The following is a 19,976-nucleotide window of genomic DNA, read 5'->3' on the forward strand; positions in this document are numbered from 1 at the left end:
CAAATCCTGGTCCAGAAGTGTAACTGGGTGGAAGTGTAACATGTATCAGAGTCACCTACATTGTTGAGATTGGATAAATCTTGTTTCACAGGGATTCAGCCTCTTGACTCCCATGTTTAAAGGAAATAACACTGCTAAATTCCCATGTAACACATTGAATAGTTATCCCTAAGTGTGTGCTAATAAACTGCTTTCCATGTACCTTGAATCTTGTGTTGCCAAGTAACCTTGATGTGAAGACTTTAAAGCAAACTATTTTATGGAGCAAAGACCCTTCCAGGGATGTATCCGCTTGTTCCTTAATCCAAAAACCTGGAAGCATTTTATCAGCAGTTGTAATAGCACTTAATGTGAGAGTCATAGAAATGTAGTGTCCTTTTATAATGCTTTCTTATACTCATGTCTGCCTAAATCTGTGCTTTCACCTGCTTTCATTTGTACATCTGCTTTTATAAACCGTACAGATTCGTCCTCTATTAGTATTAATGATTCATTTCTTTTCCAAATACACTGAGAATTTCCAACAGGGAGAAGTCAGTGCATGATTGATAATACAATGCCACCTTAGAAGTTAAGAACACAGGACAGAGAGAGGGAGGGATAGCTCAGTGGTTTGAGCATTGGCCTGCTAAACCCAGGGTTGTGAGTTCAATTCTTGAGGGGGCCATTTAGGGACTGTGGCAAAAATTGGGATTGGTCCTGATTTGAGCAGGGGTTTGGACTAGATGACCTCCTGAGGCCCCTTCCAACCCTGATATATATACTATGACTGGAATCCTGGATCACTGACTCCAGTCCCCACAATTTTACTACAATTTTGTTTTCCTAATGCTCTTCATCCGCTTGTGGAATGAATATTTCCATTGTGTAGGGTTTCTGTTCAATACAATGTGCTCTAGTCCACAGCAGAGGGTTTTTTTTTTCATGTCTCACGAGATAGTTTCTTTATTGCAAGCAATTTTTGTAACTTCTGCTGCAGGCCTTGTCTATGACACCTTGATGCTGAAACACCAGTGTACCTGTGGAAACACAAACAGCCACCCAGAGCATGCAGGGAGAATCCAGAGCATCTGGTCCCGGCTTCAAGAGACAGGCCTCCGTGGCAAGTGTGAGGTAATAAGTACTGCCACAGGAATGGGCAGACATGTAGTTTGTCATGTGTTTGGGAGGGAGAGAACAGACTTGGCATTTTGGTTCTGCTGCAGGTTTTCATGTGTGCATTTTAAGGGACTCCAACATTCTGCTTTTAAAGACCAGCATCCTGAATTTGCAACTTGGATCTCTGATTGCCACATGGGCACACAAACTAGTACCAGATTCTGTTCTTAGATTTTCATGGATCTGACTGCAGGCTGGGTTCTTCCAAATGTGTCTTATGTTTAACCCATTCATACATAACTGTTTCTATTTGTCTGTTTGTATCTGCCATGAATGCTTTTCTGGTTGTCCACTTTCATTGCATTACTGTGACTTTTACAATCACAGAATTCATAGAACTCCATAGTGTATGTCTGGCCAACAGTTATTGCAATATTTGCAGTAGGAGTCAGTCGTGTAATTTTTTGGTATTACTCTCACTAAAGTGAAATACTTATATAGCATTGACTCTTGTAGGAGTTCAATATCTATTGCTATTGTAAATTAAGTTTTGTATTTTAACCCCAGGCCATAATAACAGGAGTTATTGGTTAAACTCGATCCTTAATTTGCTATTTCCAGTGCTTCTGTGGCATTTTTTTTCCTTTTAATATTGTGGTGAACTTGATGGTCTAGCTAAGATTGATGTCCTGCAAAAGAAGAAGGGGTTTTAATGGGATTTATGGTCCTGCAGATCAGAGAGTCAGTATGGTTTGTATTAATTTAGTTGTCCATCTCTGCTGTGGAGACCAGGAGGAGACTAACGAAGGCACACAGATGTAACTAAATTCCTATAATAATGGTTTATCTTGAGGAAACTGCATATTGCACAGCTTCCTCTGATTAAGCTAGTTTGATTAGAAATAATTTCTGAGCAGTAAGGAAGGTTAACCACTTGGGGGCAGCATTGTCATTAGCTATACTTCTAGTGCTTGCATCTTTATATAGAGAACAAGAAAGAGTTGAGACTGGTTTGTGTCTAAAAAGTCAAATTGAATGGAACTTTGGGATTATTCTCTCTCTCTCTCTCTTTTGAAAAATATACACAAGACAAACAAACTATTGTCATTTAGGTCAGCTTTTTACGAGCAATGCTTAAACCATGCGGTATTAATTGCCTCATCTCCTACCTCTGTATCGCAGTCAGTCTCCACGTGGCAATAAAGTGCTTTGATCTGTAAAGTTTAAACAACTGTTACCCACTTTAATTTGGCCCTTCACACTGCTCCCAAGAGCGGAAATATGGGAGTTATGTTTGACACTCAACATTTTTCCTCCCACATTTCCCTGGTCTGTAATTATCTTCTGAACATTGGTAGCCTACAACCTCATCTTGGCCCTGCTCTCCTGAAAGCCTTAACCATGTATTAATCACATCCTGTCTTTCCTTTGACAATGTCCTTTCTTACGATCTTCCTCAGTCTCTAGTCTGTAACCTTCCGGGTGCCCAGAATGCTATGACTCCACTGCAGCATCCAGATTCCAATGGTCTTCCTGCTCTTTCTTCTCCACTGCTTTCCTAGTTCTCTCCAAACCCGTCTCACAGCCCCTTCCTTGTCTTCAAAATGGTGCCTGGACTCCTCCCCCTTTTCCATCTCCTGGCTCATCTGCCTCCTTGCCACCCACTCACTTCATTCCTAATCTTGGAGTTCCTCTTTTCCTCCCCTCTGAGCCACTTTAATTGGGATCACTCATTAAGTTGTACTGACCCACTGAGTCATCTCTCTGGAACTTCCAAGCCCCTGAGTCACATCCTTCCTCTTCATCTCTTCTTAAAACTCTCCAGTAGGTTCTAGCTCTGTAAAGGGTTACACACTGGTGTGCAGTTAAGACTATGTATACAATATATTGTTTTGTATTTAGGCAATATCAGAATGCAGGATGCAAAATGTCTATAACAGGTGACTGGGGAGGAAGAATTTTCAGGTTTGAGTGACTTGTGCTGGCATGTTGGAGTCTGCCGGTCCCTTGTTTGCACTGACTCTAAATAACCCTTTTCTCTTCCCCATAAGGCTGGGGTGCACTGCAAACTGTTGCAGATATCAGGCTTCATCTATAGGTCTTATGTCAGGGAACTTGAATGGCCCAGAGGAATTGGTAGGAGTGTCCTAGAGTTTGGCTTGATTTTTCATTCCTGACATTGGAAATAGAAAGCTCCTCCTAGGCACGTTGTATACTTATTAAATACAAAAACTCTACATTAAAAGGATGTTTTGGTTGTAAAGTGAAGCTCTGAGGTGTGCTTGTCTCCACAAAGTATATGTACAACTATGTGTTTCCTGAGAAGAATAAAATACGTTTTACTGGAAATACAGAAAAAAGGTTTGAACAACATGAAATCTACAGTATCTAAGAAGACTATGATATTATTTAGAAGAGAGAGTGGTGTTTCTAGCCTCCCATTGGGCACAGACTTTGGGGAGACAAACACACTCAGAGCTTCACTTTACTTTTTTATTACACATGTAGGGTCAAGTCCTCCACTGGTGTTAATGGTAGTTCTCCTTTGAAATCAGCAGAGATGCAGCTGTTTTCCAGATGAAGATTTGGAGAACTGCTACCATTCTCCTCTATTTGTGCATAGTCAGATAATACAACTAACACAATGTATTATTCCAGAAAATCTTAAAAAAAAAAAAAAAAAAAAAAAAAAGGCAGCAGTTGAGGACAAGTCAGTTCATCTGTCCAGAGAACAAGAACGGCATCTAGGCAGGGGGAAAACACGAAAGAGAGAAGGGATAAAGGAATAATTGAAACAGATTGATCATGAGCAGGAAGGGAAGGCAGAAAAGAGGGGAAAGAATTTTTTCTTGGAGGTTATTTTCAAACTCGTTGGGGCTAGTGTTTTTGCAGCTACTTCGTCTGTAACATGACTGTGTATTTTGCATCAGCATTTATCCTCAGAAAATCTTAGCAGTAGAGTTTAAAGAAAATAAAAACAAAAGCCGAACTTAACTGGACAGGTGACTCAAATCGTGAGAGTGGAAGAAGCTTCCTGCTATGCTTTGTTTTCTTGGTTTAAGGCTTAAGGACTTTATAAAACTACCTCCTGTGCAAATACATTTTTAAACACCAGAATACGGCTTGCACCACGGATTTGAGACATCCCTTCTGATTAGCTTGATTTGTGTACCAGCATTATGCCCTACAATGTTGTCTGAAAGAAGATGCTGCCTTTGTACAGTTTAACAGGTGTCAGTGTGGCTCACTAGGTAGTGCACTCCTCTCTGGAATATCAGACATTGTAGTTGCCCAAGATTTTGAGCCCACAGCCAGTGGGGAGACTTCTGCACTAGAACAGGTGCTGAATTGTTGGAAGTATTGCTGTGCTCTGAATGAGATGTGAACCACATCCTTCCAGTTTCTGTAGTCCTGATGACTGCCCTCATGTAGAATTAAAGATATTTCATGGCAGTCCTTTCAAAACAGTAGGGATAATCCTTGGCTTGTGCTCCCATATGCATCTCTTCAGGACTGCAAGGAACAATTTGGCCCTATCTTTAGAGGAAGTTCTGCCTTTCTCTTCTAGGAAGTTTTTAAATTGTACATTTTGGACATATAATGCTAAAAGGCAGGATTATGGGAGTTTTAATAAGTTGTCCCTTCTTGGTCTAGGCTGCAGTGGGTCTGTAGAAGAGGTGTGTAATCTGCTGAGCACTTTGTAAAGTGTGCACAACGGCCTTGTGAATGTCTCCAGTGTGCCAATCCTTTGGCAGAGTATTCCGTAGTTTCTGGTGCTCCTGGGACCTCCACATGCTGCGAACAGAGCACACTGATACAGGAATTCTCATATTAGTATATTGAAAATACAAATCATGCTGTCAGGAAAATGCCAAAGTTCATTCTATTCTAAAGGAAAGCCACACAAAAAAAAATAACTCATTTTAGAGACACTGTGACCAAAAATACCCCAAGCACATTAGGATAAATTCTGAACCACCTAAAACACTTGTGTTTTTACACTCATATGTTTCATAAACAAAGCAACTTTTGCAGCACACTTAGCCCCCAAAAATTCTCGTTTCCACATCACCAAAGGTAACGCTTTCTTGTCCAAGCTGTGTATTTCCTTTGTGACATTTTAGAGAAGGTTACAAACCCCTACTTAAAATGGAAAGTCTGTCACTTCCTTAGCTCTGGAAAGTTACTGCCTTTTCCCTAGAATGAGAGAGAATCCAAATGCCATTTTCATGTTGGGTAAAGTTCATTCTTATATCGGGGATCAGGCCAAAGTCTGTGCACTGCTTAAGTCCCACTCCACACCTCAAAATAGCACTTCATTGTTGCACAGGCCTTCTGCTGGCCCACTGCACAGAGGTGAATTTCAGTCGTAGCAATTAGACCTGAGTGAAAATGAGTTAAACATTAAGCCTTGCCCGGAATGCAGACTGAACTTTTTTTGAAATTAGGGAAAAGGTCCAAGTTGTAAAACCTTCTGGGTGAAATCCTGGCCCCATTGAAGTCAATGGGAGTTTTGCCATTGATTACGCTGAAGCCAGGATTTCATTCTCTGTGTTCATCTACACTTGCTGGTTCCAGCTGTAAATAAGAGCATGGAGGAGAAACATTGTTCTGTTTTTTTTTCTGGCATACCCTAAATCAGGTCGGAATCTCAAGTCTGACCTTGCATGATCTCCAGCCCAGTTTTTAGAGCAAAAAGATTTTGATTAATCCTTAGTTGCTCCTCTGAAGAGAAGCCCCAAAGTCTTTGCCATTCAGCTATTATTAGTTGTGGTGGGATTTCTTTGTGCAGGTTTGGAACACTGTTCTTCCATCAGGGAGCAGCTTATGTGGGTGCCTCTTATTCATGGAAATGATTTGTACTACTAAATCCTGACACATCAATATGAGAATAGCTGCTGTGCAATTCAGCAAAGGTTTTGGCGCATGTATTTTTTAAGAAGTCCAAAAGGTTATTTTACATATAAATTAATGGGATTAAGCAGAAATCCTTCTCATGACTAAAAATGTATCTTTGTGAGTAAACAAAATCAGAATTTTTGCATCAGTTAAGTAAAAATATTTGTCAGCAGAAAATTGTTTTTAACCTGTAATTTAAATAAAACAAACCCTTAGTGCAATATAACTTCCAACAGTAATTCCTTTTTGCCAAAGGGAAATAAAGAGACAAGCTAGGCAATTGTAGTAAATATAATTGTACCACTTCTTTCCTTTCCCCCTGCAGTGTATTCGTGGAAGAAAAGCAACTCTAGAAGAGCTACAGACAGTTCACTCGGAGGCGCATACGCTGCTGTATGGCACAAACCCTTTGAACAGACAGAAACTGGACAGCAAGAAACTTCTAGGTACAGCAGGGGATCGTGCTTCACTATCTCTTTGGTCCTATATTCATAAAGTAACGTAGTTAGCTATAACACTGACCCCGGTAGTTACTGAGTGTACACCACTCTGAATGCCACAGGTCATCTCTGCTGCGCTTCAGTGGGACGGGTGATAGAGTGTTTGGTTTCCTCTTCCTTCCAGGGTACATCTATGCTGGGGAAAAAAACATGGCAGTGAGCCTCTGAGCCTGGGTCAGGTGACTTCAGCCAGCACTTCAGGGCTGCAGGTAGCAATGTAGATGTTCTTATTCGGGTGGGAGCCCAAGATCCTTCTCCCTCACTGAGTTTCAGAGCCCGACTCCAGACCGAGTGGGGATGTCTACTCTGCTACTTTTAGCCCTGTAGAGTGAGCCCGAGTCAGTTGACCCAGACTCCTGAGACTCACTGCCGTGGTTTGTTTTTTTTGCAATATAGAAATACCTTTATTTCCTCTATTTAAAGTGCCAAAGACCTAGAGGGACTGCCACCAAGGAGGAGAAGGTAGTTTAGTCTCCATACCCATTTTACCCTTGGACTCTCTGCTGTGCTTGTCACAGGATACCAGCTGGTGTATAGAATTTGTGATGCTGGTCCTGTCCCCCTAAGAACCGGATTCACACCATCAAACAGTTGTCAGATGGTGAGAGATGGTGACCGCAGGCAGATTTGAAATGGTGATCTAAAAGAGGGCTCTTAGCTTTTCCAGACTACTGTCCCCCTCTCAGGAGTCTGATTTGTCTTGTGTACCCACAAGTTTCACCTCACTTCAGAAACTACTTGCTTACAAAATCAGACATAAAAATGCAAAAGTATCACAGCACACTATTACTGAAAAATTGCTTGCTCTTTCATTTTTACTATATAATTACAAAATAAATCAATTGGAATATAAATATTGTGCTTACGTATAGTGTATAGTAGATAGAACCATATAAACAAGTCATTGTATGAAATTTTAGTTTGTACTGATTTCACTAGTGATTTTTCTGTAGCCTGTTGTAAAACTAGACAAATATATAGATGAGTTGATGTACCCCCGGAAGACCTCTGTGTACCCCTAGGGGTACAAGTACCCCAGTTGAGAACCACTGGTCTAAAAGAGAAAGGTTCTGTATCCCCTTACCAGTCCCCTAACCCATCTAGTCCCATGTTCATCTTTTTCTGATGGTCCCATGCTTCATTGTTGTCAAGTGGATGAATTTTGTGTGTATTATATGTGATATGTATCATATTAAAATTACACAGCCCTGTTAGAGTGCTCATTTCACCAAGCTAGTTCCTGGGAGCTGGGTGGGAAAAGGAAGATCTGCAGAGTAACTGCTTGTTGCTAGGTTGTTTTCCAAGTATTACTGGCTGAGTGGCAAAGCATTCATTGTAATTATATAGTGGATCCTCTGAGGTTATTTTTTCCCTCTGAAGATTGGAGCCTTCCTGAATAAGGAAGAGTATATTAGTCATAGACTGTAGACTTTCCCTCTTTCCTACTGTACAAACTAGGGATTGCTGCTCAGAAAAAGACTGTACCAGTAACACCCAAGTCACATTTAAATGAACGTCTTACCTGAGTATACTCATGCAGACACCTTCTCTTCTTCTGTAATTTTCAAGTGCCTGTTACCAGCATCAGGTGATAGGTTTGAATAATAGTTTTGGAAGTTCTCATCTGGGAGTCCAGAGTAAGAGACATGGTCCTGGAATCTGCAGTTTGAGAAAACCATAGCTGGGATTGATGGTGTGAAAAGGGGATTAACCTGATGGTCTTCAGTGGAGCTAATACTCACAGTAAGAGAGCTGGCAAGGCTTTGCTCCAAGTTCAGTAGCTATGTAAAAACCCCAAAGAGGAAAACTATACAGCAGGTGTTTAAAAATCTAGCCAGCACTGTGGTTATTGCTAAGTTTGAGACAGTTACCACCTCTTCAAAATCCAGAGAAATCTGAGCTGCGAACTTCTGGCTGTGTGAGTGGCACATGCACTCTGTAAAGAAAGTCAAACGTCATGTCTTTGACAGTATAAAACTCTTGCTCTGTGTTAGACAAATAAGCAACATATACATCTTCTCCCCCACTGGATCATGACTGCCACCTTTTTTAAATGAAACCGAGCATGCCATCAAAAACGTGGGCAGCTGGGGGTGGTGTTTATTAGGTAGAACAGTGCTATTCCAAAGGTGTATCTGATACTTGGAGTAGTACAGAAGCGAAGGACGGCTGCCTATGCCCCACCCATATGCCTTGAGGTCTGGATTGCCTTGAGGTCTGTGATGTAATCCAAGCATTTTCCAAGCACTTACGATTCATAGGAATATAAGAATTGCCAGAATGGATCAGAAACATGGTCCATTTAGTCCGGTATCCTGTCTATGACAGTGGCCAGCACCAGCGGCTTCAGAGGAAAATGGAAAAAACTGCACAGTAGGTAGATGTGGGTTAATCTGCTCCCATAAAGGTCTCGTTCTAATCCCTAATAATTAGAGATTGTTTTAAACTTTGAGGCATGAGTTTTAATATCCTTTCCAATCTACTTTTTTCATACAGGTTATTATAACTGGATATTCTTGTTATGCATGTAAATACCAAATCGTCTTTAGGTAGTCTATTATAAATATCACATTTGTACATTGTCAATTTACTATTATAAATATTATAAAATTCCCTCTTTGAATCTTGCTAAATTCTTGGTCTCGATGATCTCCTGTAGCTATGAGTTCCATGGTCAAATTATGCACTTTCAGAAAAAGTATCTCCTTTGAACAGTTTTGTATTTGGCACCTTTTGGTTTCATTAAATGTCCTCTTGTTCTTCTGGTACAAGACAGGGAGAACAAAAGCTCCCAATCTACTTTTCACCATTTTCTATACTTTCATCATTTCCCTGCTGGAAAATTGTCCTGCGAGTCACGCAGTGTAAAATCCATCTACGGATGCTGTTTGCTTTTTCTCTAAGTTCGTTGCTGTTGTGAAAAGAAATAGTTTTAAATGTTTTACTTAGATGTCTGTTTTCATGATGGGCACACTTACACATTTTGACTGTTCAGAAACATGATGCCGTCTTAAGATTCCTGACAGATATAAAGTATTTTATCAACACAAAGGGTACATAAAAATCAGCCTTTTAAAAAAAAATCAAATTTTTATTTCAACCAGATAATCATTATCTAGTAAATTAGAAATGTCATTCACCTTTCTCTAACAAAAAGTGTAAAAAAAAAAAAAATCAAGACCCTGAATAAATGTATATTAAGTTTTATATAATTTAAATAAATGTGTATAGATATACTATATTTTTCTGGTTAGCAAATTAGTACCAAATTATATCAACAAGTGAGAATCTATCTTTCTTTAGGAAAGTAACTAAAAAAGTACAAATGTAGAACAAGAATTAAAATTGATGATTTAAATCAGAGTTTCCTGTTTACTGATTTTAAACACTGATTAAATTTGATTATGTAAATAGTTTTGATTTGAATCAATCATCTTTGACACTGGTATTAGAAGGGCCCCAAAGTAGGCCACTATAAATATTTTATTAATATTTAGCAATCCATGTGTTGTCTTCCAAAAAACTATCATTATTGCTATTCTTCATTGTGTATTTGATACTTGCTTATATCCCTTTACCTGCACTTAAGTTTATAGCTGCCCCTGCCAGCTGCAATCCATAGAAAATTGCAATCCATAGAAAAACAGTAGTCAGGAATATTAGACCTTTAGATTTTGCCACATTGCCAAGGAGAGACTAATCTACCACCCCACAGTGACCTGCCGCAGTAGTACTTATTACTGAAAACCCTAACACCTGACGTTCACACTGGGACGCGTACTACCCTTTGTCTTCATATAGAAATCCCGGTTGTGGCCACAGGATTTCCACATAATGAAAAAGAGGAAAAAGTGGCAAAAGTAGTGATATATCCTGCAATCATACCTCAAAAATAATTAGCCCCATAAAACCAAACATATAATACCGTGTATTTTACTTCGCATTCAGAAGAAAGTTTCTGAATCAAAATTTCCAAACACTTCAGAGTAATTTTAAGGCAAAGAAAAAAATAAATACACAAATATAAGTTAAAAGCAAACACCAATTAGACAGGACTTTGAAACAGTCTCTCTTTGCCCACATGTATAAACTAATCAGAAAAGGGAAAACTTGTTTTCAAAAAAATCCTTGCTTTTTCAGTTCAGAAACACATAATTCTAAACACAGAGCATGTCACATCTCTAAAATTGTACCCTGTTTAGAGGATAGCTTGACAATTACTGACTTCCATTCTGTTCTGTCAGTCCCTTCCGGCCTGAAACTCGCCTACTCTGACAATTTGGACAATTTTGCCAACTTGTACATGTTTCTTGATTGAAATTTTAAAACTACCAGGGAGATCTTGAGGAGGAGGGATAGCTCAGTAGTTTGAGCATTGGTCTGCTAAACCCAGGGTTGTGAGTTCAACCCTTGAGGGGGTCATTTAGGGATCTGGGGCAAAAATTGGGGATTGGTCCTGCTATGAGCAGGGGGTTGGACTAGATGACCTCCTGAGGTCTCTTCCAACCCTGATATTCTAGGATTCTATGATCTTAGATTTAACCATTTTACAATGACAGTTTTTAAATGTAAACCATGAAAGACATCCCTCCTCAACATTCACAATTTAGAAGTGTGTGATCGGTCACATTCACAGCGTTTAACTGAAAAGACTCATAAGTAGCTGTTGGAAAAGAATAGAGATTCCACAGACATACATGCTTGGAAGGAGGTTGTGGTAGGGGTGGGGAGGACATCCGTGAGACAATAGTGTCTCTCTAGTGGAGACAGGGAAAAACAGAGAAATAGAAGAGATAGGATTAAAATATTGCGAATACTTATAAGTAAATTACGAAAATTAGAGGAAGGCAAAAGGTCACAGGTAAAGTAGGATAGAGAGAAAGAAAAGAGATGGGGAAAGGAAGTAATAGGGGAGATGACGTGAAAGTAAATGAATAGCAGAATGAATGGCTGAAGAGATTATCCTTCAGCAATATGTTATCAAAGTGGTATGTTTTATAGTCCAAACCAACCAACCAAAAAAATGTTTACATATTCTCTAGTGGATATTGTTTTCCTTTAACAAAGCTAGTTCTCCTTCAAGTGCTTGCTCATGTCAATTCCATTCTAGGTGTGTGCACCCCCACGTGCACAGTCGTTGGAGACTTTTGCCTTAGTGGTATCCGTAGGATCAGCTGCGGTGCCCCTTTGAGTTCCGCACTCATGAGTTGGTATATCAGGCGCTGCCAACCCTACACCCTCTCAGTTCCTTCTTACCGCCCCTGACGGTTGGTCGGAGCACCTTGTCTTGCACTGCAAGAGTGTTAGCGGTTCTTTCAGCCCATTGTTCTGTCTCCTTTATAGTTAGTTGTTAGGTGCTTCGTTTGATCATTAAGTGTTAGGTAATAGTTTTACTAGTTAGAGTCCTGGCTGGGTCTTTGGAGAGGGGCATGTCCCGTTCCCCAGGCTTTAAGCCATGTTCATCGTGTACCTGGCCAATGCCCATTAGTGACCCCCACAAGAGCTGTTTGAAGTGCCTGGGGGAATCACACAGAAAAGACAAGCGCAGGATCTGCAAAACCTTTCGCCCTCAAGCTCAGAAGGAGCAGGATCTCCACGTGAAGGTCCTCCTCATGGAGGCTGCGCTTCGTCCTGCCTCAGAACCCTCCCAATCGGACTCCACATCTAGTACTTGGGTTCGGCACCAGAACCCACCTGGCACCGTTCCCCCTCGTCGGTGCCCGAGAAGCAGCTGAAGCCCAAGGGCCCGTTGGCACCGCAAGACAAGGAGGCTTCAGGCAAAGGACCTGTGTTAGGCCCCGTGCCCACCCCGGAGCTACACACGAGTACCACTGTGGTTGGACCCCCTAACCCAGCCAGGGATCCGACTCCCGGGAGCGGCAGGGGACCCCTGTACCCAAGGCAGCCCTGGCAGGCAAGGACCAAGTAGGCTGGCTGGCACCACAGATGCCAAGCCAGGCAATGGACCCGGTTAAGGCCCAGATCCTAAGGGTAAGCCAGTTATGGGACCTCCCTCTAAAGCAATGGAGAGTCCCCGGACTTCAGGCGTTGATCCCCCTCACCACAGCCTTGGCTTCTGGTTAGAAGACCCAGGGTATGGACCCAAGTCATGATGCCATTCCCTGTACCCGTGGTACCACAAGGCCTCCTGCCAGAGATCGCTGCGGCACAGATCCCCATTTCCCAGGCAGTCCCCCCAGCGTCAATCCCCCTCAGTGCGGGATTGTTCCCGGTCACGGCACCAGTCTCTGACTGCCCAGTACCGCTCTTTGGGCTGGCACCATTCCTCACCCCTTCCTTACCGGTCACCGACAAGGGTCAGCCGACAGACTCAGGTATCTACGCTCCTCCCTGCTTGCCGGAAGGGCACTGGTCTGAGTCGGAGGGAGAGTTCAGCCCCTCACCGATGGCCTGTGAGACCAGCATGGTCCCAGCAGTGGTGGTGGCATGGCAGGAGGGGCAGTGGCCCACTCAGTGGCAGTACTGAAGCCCATGGGGTGTACCTGTCATGCCAGTCCCGTATTCCCACCATTCCTCTCAGGCCGCATCAGACAAACTGCCTCCAGCCCAGTCAGATCCAGCATAGGAGCATGGTGCTGAGTCCGATGCAGGTGCGGCACAGCGGGCCCCAACACCCAAGGAGCCATCCCTGGACAGGCAAGGGAAAGCCACCCCTCTCCTGCGGTACAGTCTTCTTCATCATCTCCAGACGAGCCAGTAGCGGGCCCCTCGCAAGCGAGCAGCGCTCCCCGACGACTTCATAGAGCACCAGATACTGCTCAAAAGGGTGTCTGCTAATCTGAGCTTGGAGGTCAAGGAGCTAGCGAAGGAGTCTGATGACCTCTTCAATGTCATGCCTCCACTCCAGTTTGGATCACGTTGCCTGTCCAACCAGGGGTCCTGAAAAGTGCCAAGTCTGTGTGGCAGACCCCCTCTTCCATTCTGCCTACCTCCAAGAAAGCTGAAAAGAAATATTATGTCTTAGCAAAGGGAGTTGACTATCAGTACACCCCCCCCCCCTCCAGCAGGGTCTCTGGTAGTGTCTGCCATGAACAAAAGGGACAGGCCAGTGGCACACCCAAAAATAAAGACTCCAAGAGACTGGACTTATTTGGCAGAAAAATTTATTCAACCACCAGCCTGCAATTTCGGGTGTCTCACCATCAGACCCTGCTGGCAGGTACAACTTCAATTTGTGGGACTCCATCAGCAAATTCAATGAGGCCTTCTACAGAACTGAGCCCAGGAGTTTGCCACCTTGGTGGAAGAGGGTAAAGCGGTGGCGAGAGGTGCCCTCCAGATGGCCTCAGATGCTATAGACTTGGTGGCCAGAGTGGTCACCTCTGCACTGGTCATGAGGCGTAGCTCCTGGTTACAGTCCTCCGCACTGTCCCAGGAGATGCAGTCTACCCCCACGATCTCCCGTTCGAGAGGGCAGGACTCTTCTTGGAGCAGACTGATGCACAGCTCCACGGCCTTAAAGACTCCCGTGCTACCCTCCAGTCCTTGGGCCTGCACACTTTGGCCCACAGGGTCTCTGAGATTCGGGTACTTACCTATACGGTCTTTTACAAGGACCACGTCCAACTGCGTCCACACCCAGCATTCCTGCCCAAGGTAGTCTCCCAGTTTCATATGGGCCAGGACATTTGTATGCCCGTCTTTTTTTCAAGGCCGCATGAGTCAGAGGAGGAGCGTCTGCTGCATTCCCTAGATGTCAGAAGGGCGCTGGCCTTTGATATTGAATGGACCAAGCCATTCCCCAAATCTACGCAGGTGTTCGTGGCCAACACAATGAAAGGTCGTCTGGTGTCCGCTCAAAGACTTTCTTCTTGGATCACTGCCTCAATTCGCTACTACTCTGACCAGGTGACAGTGCTACCTCCGGTGATTGTCACCGCCCACTCAACAAGGGCGCAAGCTTCATGCGCAGCTTTCCTACTCCAAGTGCCTATCCAAGACATCTGTAGGGCGGAAACTTGGTCATCTGTCCACATGTTCACATCCCATTACGCACTTACCCAGCAGGCCCACGACGATGCTGGCTTCAGTAGAGCAGTACTGCAAGCTCCTAGACTGTGAACTCCGAGCCCACCTCTGAGGATACTGCTTGTGAGTCACCTAGAATGGAATCGACATGAGCAAGCACTCGAAGAAAAAACAGTTACCTCCTTTTGTAACTGTTGTTCTTGGAGATGTGTTGCTCATGTCCATTCCATTACCTGCCCTCCTGCCCCTCTGTCAGAGGTGCCGTCAAGACAGAACTGAGAAGGCAAAGGGTCGGTGGCACCTGATATACTGACATGAGCGCGGTGCTCGAGGGGACGCTGCAGCCGACCGTACGGATACCACTAACGTAAAAGTCTCCAACTGCGCAGATGGGTGTGCACACACCTAGAATGGAATGGACGTGAGCAACACATCTCGAAGAACAACAGTTACAAAAGGTAGGTAACCGGTTTTTTTCATCACTTTCTTCAGAGTTACGGAAATTTTAAATCTAATATTAACACAATCCAGCCCCCATAAAACAAAGAACCCCAAGCTGAAGAGTGCAGTGACATGGGATTTCTACCCATGGGACCATTTTAGGCTCCAATGACATTAGGCGTCTCTTGGCTTACAGCAAGAAAAATACAACTCTTAAATCTTTCATTAAAGCAAATCAGTAATCCCCTGTTGAGCAAACAGAAAAAGAGTGAATGAGAGATGAGCTTGATGGGGGTAATGTTTCTGATGGAATGAGAATTGATTGTAAGAATAATATTCATGGATAACGTTGGAGCCCATGTGGTGCTGTACTGTGTACTCTAGCTATGTACCACAACTCTCTAAGGAGCCATTTTAAATGCCCTGCTGGAGCATGCAGCACCCATGGGAGGGCCCCTGGGACCTCCATTGGGAGGGGCTCACCAGTAGTTTAGAGGCTTAACTGAGCTTACAAGAGAATTCCCACCTTGCCAGGTAGCTTACTTTCCCTGCTCACTTAGCCCAGAGTTGTGCGGTGCCATGGATGTGTGGCTCATTCCCAAGCCATGTGACTATCCTTGCCCTTTACTGCATATGTTATCACCACCTGCCCACGCTACCTGGTTGGCCTCTCCTAGTGTGGAGCTCCTGCTGTTGTCATGGTTCTGTCATGCACTGCACGTGTAGCTGCCAGCATTTACTATTCTTTGTAGCAATAACCACAGAGACAAAGGAAAAGGGCACATCACAGCACAATGTGGCTGCCAGTCATCCTGCAGAGAGAAATTAAATTGAGGACCTGGCAGCCACGGATGCACAGGGTTGGGTTGTAGGGGGGAGAAAACTGCAGGTTTCATAAGCCTAGCTGGGACATAACTTTGGAATGGGGACATTTCCAGAAGCCCTGTGTAGATAGCCACTTTTTGGAGCAGGGATGGAGAGGATGAGAATGTCTTTAACAACCCAGCATTGGTTTAGAGTTTACTTTTGGGATGGATCTAGTTCACAATGAGAACAGCTGTCTTCGATGTGTTTGAAAAAAACAGTTTGAGAAGTTATAATCAGATGAATATTCCTGAAAGCAAGCCCATTTCTGCTTATTGTGCTTTCTTAATTTATGACCCAAGTTTTTTAAAATATATCAAAGGACTAAACCCACAGCAAGTTTGAAGCTTAAAAACAAACCTGTGTTTGAATTACTTGCATGCAGAGAATCTTTACTTTTGTTAATAGAGATGTGTATACTACCATTCACGCCATTAAAATGGACCAACTGATTTTGTTTGAACTTTCCTCCTGAAATAGGTCTGGGAGTTGGGAATTTCAGCCCAAAGGGAGCTATTTAGAAAGCTGAGAGAAGGAAAACAAGGGGCTTGCATGGAATGACTTTTCATATGTTCTTGATGGCTATGATGTCATTTATTCTAGCAGCATTTATTCAGAGAAACCAGGAAGTCTGCATCTCAACTTTCTCAGCATTATAAACAGGTTCTTTCAAATGTTGTAGAAGTCTAGTACGAATTAATTGTACTTTTAAACTGCTTTATTCTTGAATCATCTTTGAATCTGATTGATTCAAACAAATTTTAAAAGACTTTGCAATCCTCTGTTAACATGGAAGAAACCTATTTAAATCCATTACTGACATTTGAATTGGTAAAATTTGAATATTTTTATTATGTTAGAAATACAATTTATCCGATGGTGTCTGAAGTTCATGGTTAGCTGTGACAAGTTCGTGGCTTTCCTGGCAGGATATGTAAACTTGCTTAGGTGTTTCTACCACCCTTGAAAGTTTTGGATGAAATATATAGGCACCTCTGCTATCTGATAGCTTAATGCTATGGAACTTGCAGAACAGCTTTTAAATGTAGGCGAATAAGGCTACTTTAAATCTATGCACTGAAAACATAAAATGTTGTCAGAACAATTAATATTAAATAATAGGTGGATTACCAGTTGAAGATGTGGCCGGAGATCTCAGGCAAGGCTATGTGAGTACTTCCATATGGATCTCCTCAAACAATGAATCTTGTGGAAGTATTAACCTCACTTTCAGCTGAAGGGGAAAACTTATGTAGCAGTGTCTGAGATATGTTTCACTCCAGCATGGTTCTCAGACTCTAAAGTGTGCTTTCCATCACTGTTATTGCATGATCTACAAAGGAGTTTGTTTGCATTTTAAGGAAACTTCCTCCATTGTATTATTTCAATATAGACCAACTAGAATAACAAGAACCCAATCTGGTGAAAACATTTCCATCAAACTTATTTCACTGTTGGCTGAGATGTACCTAAATGTAGTCAGAGCTAACTAATATCAGGCAAATCGCTCCAAGGGTTTTAATGTGTGTGGGTGTATCTATTTATATACGTTTTCTTCCTGCCATGTGTTTGTATATGCGTGTGTATATAGATATAACTATACACACTGTATATATAATAGTAATGAATTGTAATACAGATGTTCTCTGTTCAGAACTTTTTGTTCAAAATTTGTGCATATTACAGCTATCGAGATTACATTCCATCATGATGTAGTATTCTGAGGCACAAAGAATATTATCGCTGATGTATGGGCAGAGAAAATAACATTGCGATTCTCATCAGTTCACAATGTCTTCCCAGCATCTTTTTTCTGTTTTTCTGGAACTCTTAAAGTGGTTTCCCTCTTTCTGTCTTAAGCAACTCATGTTCTCTGCTGGCTAATTATTTATTTTATGGTATTTGTCTCTTTTAATAGCACTGTCTGAAAGTGTCTAATACAGTCCAAAAATCTCTTGTACTATATTGACTAATTTTCATATTATGGAGTTCTGAATAAACAAGTGCAATTAGCTAATAATTAGGTTTTTCATGCTTTGATGTTCCCCTTTAGTTTAAAGTAGCAAGTCCCCACTGCAGCCTTAGTCTCAGCAGACGTGTTCAGGATTCACTATTAGCAGTCACTACTATTGCTACCAATTTTATTTCTATGAACAAGACTTCAGCAGACTCATTATTTATATTCACTGTGATTGGTTGAAATCTAGGAACTGTCCATGCAGGTATGTATAGTTCATACTCTTGTATATTCTATATATGCACATGTTGAAATATCATCTTTTTTGTGTCCCTTTCAACACAGAGTCATAAAACTGAAGCATGTCACTGTGTTAGAAAAGGTTTCAGCATTACCATAAAAATCATCCACCAAACCTGTGAACTCTGTCTTTTTGATAACTTACTGCTCTAATTTTTTCCACAGGTTCTATAACATCAATGTTTGTCAGGCTCCCTTGTGGTGGTGTTGGAGTAAGTATTTTCTTTAATGAGTAAATAATGCCCTGTTTGTTCTCTGAGCCCCAATGGTAACAAAAATTGTTGCCTTGTTTTCTGCCAGGCAGATGATTACTACCAGATGTTATCCATAAACAGGGTCCTTCTGGGGTGTGGAATTGCAGTGACAGCCTCACATGTGTTGCTTCAAAAGCAGTGTGAGAGTTTTAACTATTTTGAGCACTGAAATCTATTATGCATGCTTTGTCTCTGACTGTTTAACAGAGAAACCTCATTTTCCAAGCAGTGATGTTTAAGGTTTAGATGACTACATTTTAAAATAACTATCAACAATGTGCTGCAGATATAGAGAAAGAAAGATGTACTTTCTGTGTCACTCAGACTGTGTAGGTGGTTTGTTTGTGCTTCAGAGCTGCCTACATAGTGCTACAGGTGGAAAATATTTTATTAAAACAATGGTGGTTGAAGGATAATATCTTAGATGTTGCTGTAAGCAGTAGTTTGGTTTTGTTTCTGGGCTACCTGACTGTTCTGGAGTGAAATGTCTTGCAAGTTGCACTGCAGAAGAGAATTGTAGTTTTTAGCATCTGGCATCCTTCAGTGTGGAGTCTAGGACAATCGTGCCTGAATTATGAAAGAGGTGACTAAAATTTCCATGCCTCATGAACAGCTGAACATCAGTTTTCAGCAGTCAAAACTGCATATGAATAAAGGGATTTTTTCCTGCTCCCATAATGTTAACATATAGATACAGTGAGATGAAACTCTAAAGCCTAGAGTTCTTTCAAGCTAATATTTTTGCTATAAAGACTTTGCATAGAGTGACAATACAGAAAATAATCTGGAAGAAAAGAAAAGAGAAAAGAAAAGGCATTGTGTTTGAAACCTCACACTGGTGGTTCTTATACATAATTATAGCTCGTGAGCTTGAATCTGGAGGTCTGGATTCTGTTATGGAAATGAAACAAAATTGTTTTCTTCCTGAGTCTTTGCAAAATTGCTCCTTTGAAAATTATCCTGTCCAAAAAAAAAAATCTGCATTTATTCATACCATCGTCACCACCATCAAGCACTCCTAGAGATATTTTATTTTGTATTGTAAATATACTGCAGTCTTCTAATTCATGGCAAATTTTTGGCTGCACTTGAAAAGGTTTGGATTTACTCTGCCCTGCAGCCAGGCATGCCATTCAAAGCAAAAATTATCATTTGCAAATGGAAAATGAATGGTAACTAGCAGAGACAGCAACTGGGCTGAACACAGAAGGAATTAAGTTCTGAAACAAAAACCAAAAACAAAAACCCATGATGTTGGTACTACTGAAACTATTCCATGGATGATGTGTGCAGTATTTGTACTCATGTAGTTAACATCCTGATGCCAGTTTTCTCAGAGTATCTTTTATATCTGTTTACTGTTTCAGACATACTGATGGTACAATAGTGTGTATAGATTGCCCAAGATGAATATATTTGCTTTAATAGCTATCTATCAACATCAAGCTGACATCTAAGATTTTTCCTAAAAATATGCCTTAAACAAATCCCTTTCTGGGATAATTAGCCTGTTGTTTGGGTAGCTTTGCCACTTCCTTTCTTAATACAGAAAAATAGGTTCTCCTTTTCTCCGGTATGAATTCCCTTTAGATCAGTGGTTCTCAAACTTTTATATTGGTGACCCCTTTCACACAGCAAACCTCTGAATGCGACCCCCCCTTATAAGTTAAAAAC

At 41.8% G+C, this 19,976-nt stretch overlaps 1 protein-coding gene across 5 annotated transcripts in view; it reads left to right on the forward strand.

Annotated features, from left to right (window-relative positions):
* HDAC4 (histone deacetylase 4) overlaps nt 1–19,976 on the forward strand; it is a 467,144-nt gene that overhangs the window by 392,101 nt on the left and 55,067 nt on the right. For all 5 annotated transcript variants that reach the window (XM_084643125.1, XM_084643127.1, XM_084643129.1 and 2 more), the window contains 3 exons: nt 980–1,113; nt 6,323–6,443; nt 18,214–18,260. In XM_084643125.1, coding sequence (XP_084499251.1) covers nt 980–1,113; nt 6,323–6,443; nt 18,214–18,260 — 302 coding nt within the window. The remainder of the gene's footprint in view (nt 1–979; nt 1,114–6,322; nt 6,444–18,213; nt 18,261–19,976) is intronic.

This window comes from Lepidochelys olivacea, assembly GCF_965140295.1.
Source record: "Lepidochelys olivacea isolate rLepOli2 genome assembly, chromosome: 11".
NCBI classification, from domain to species: domain Eukaryota; kingdom Metazoa; phylum Chordata; order Testudines; family Cheloniidae; genus Lepidochelys; species Lepidochelys olivacea.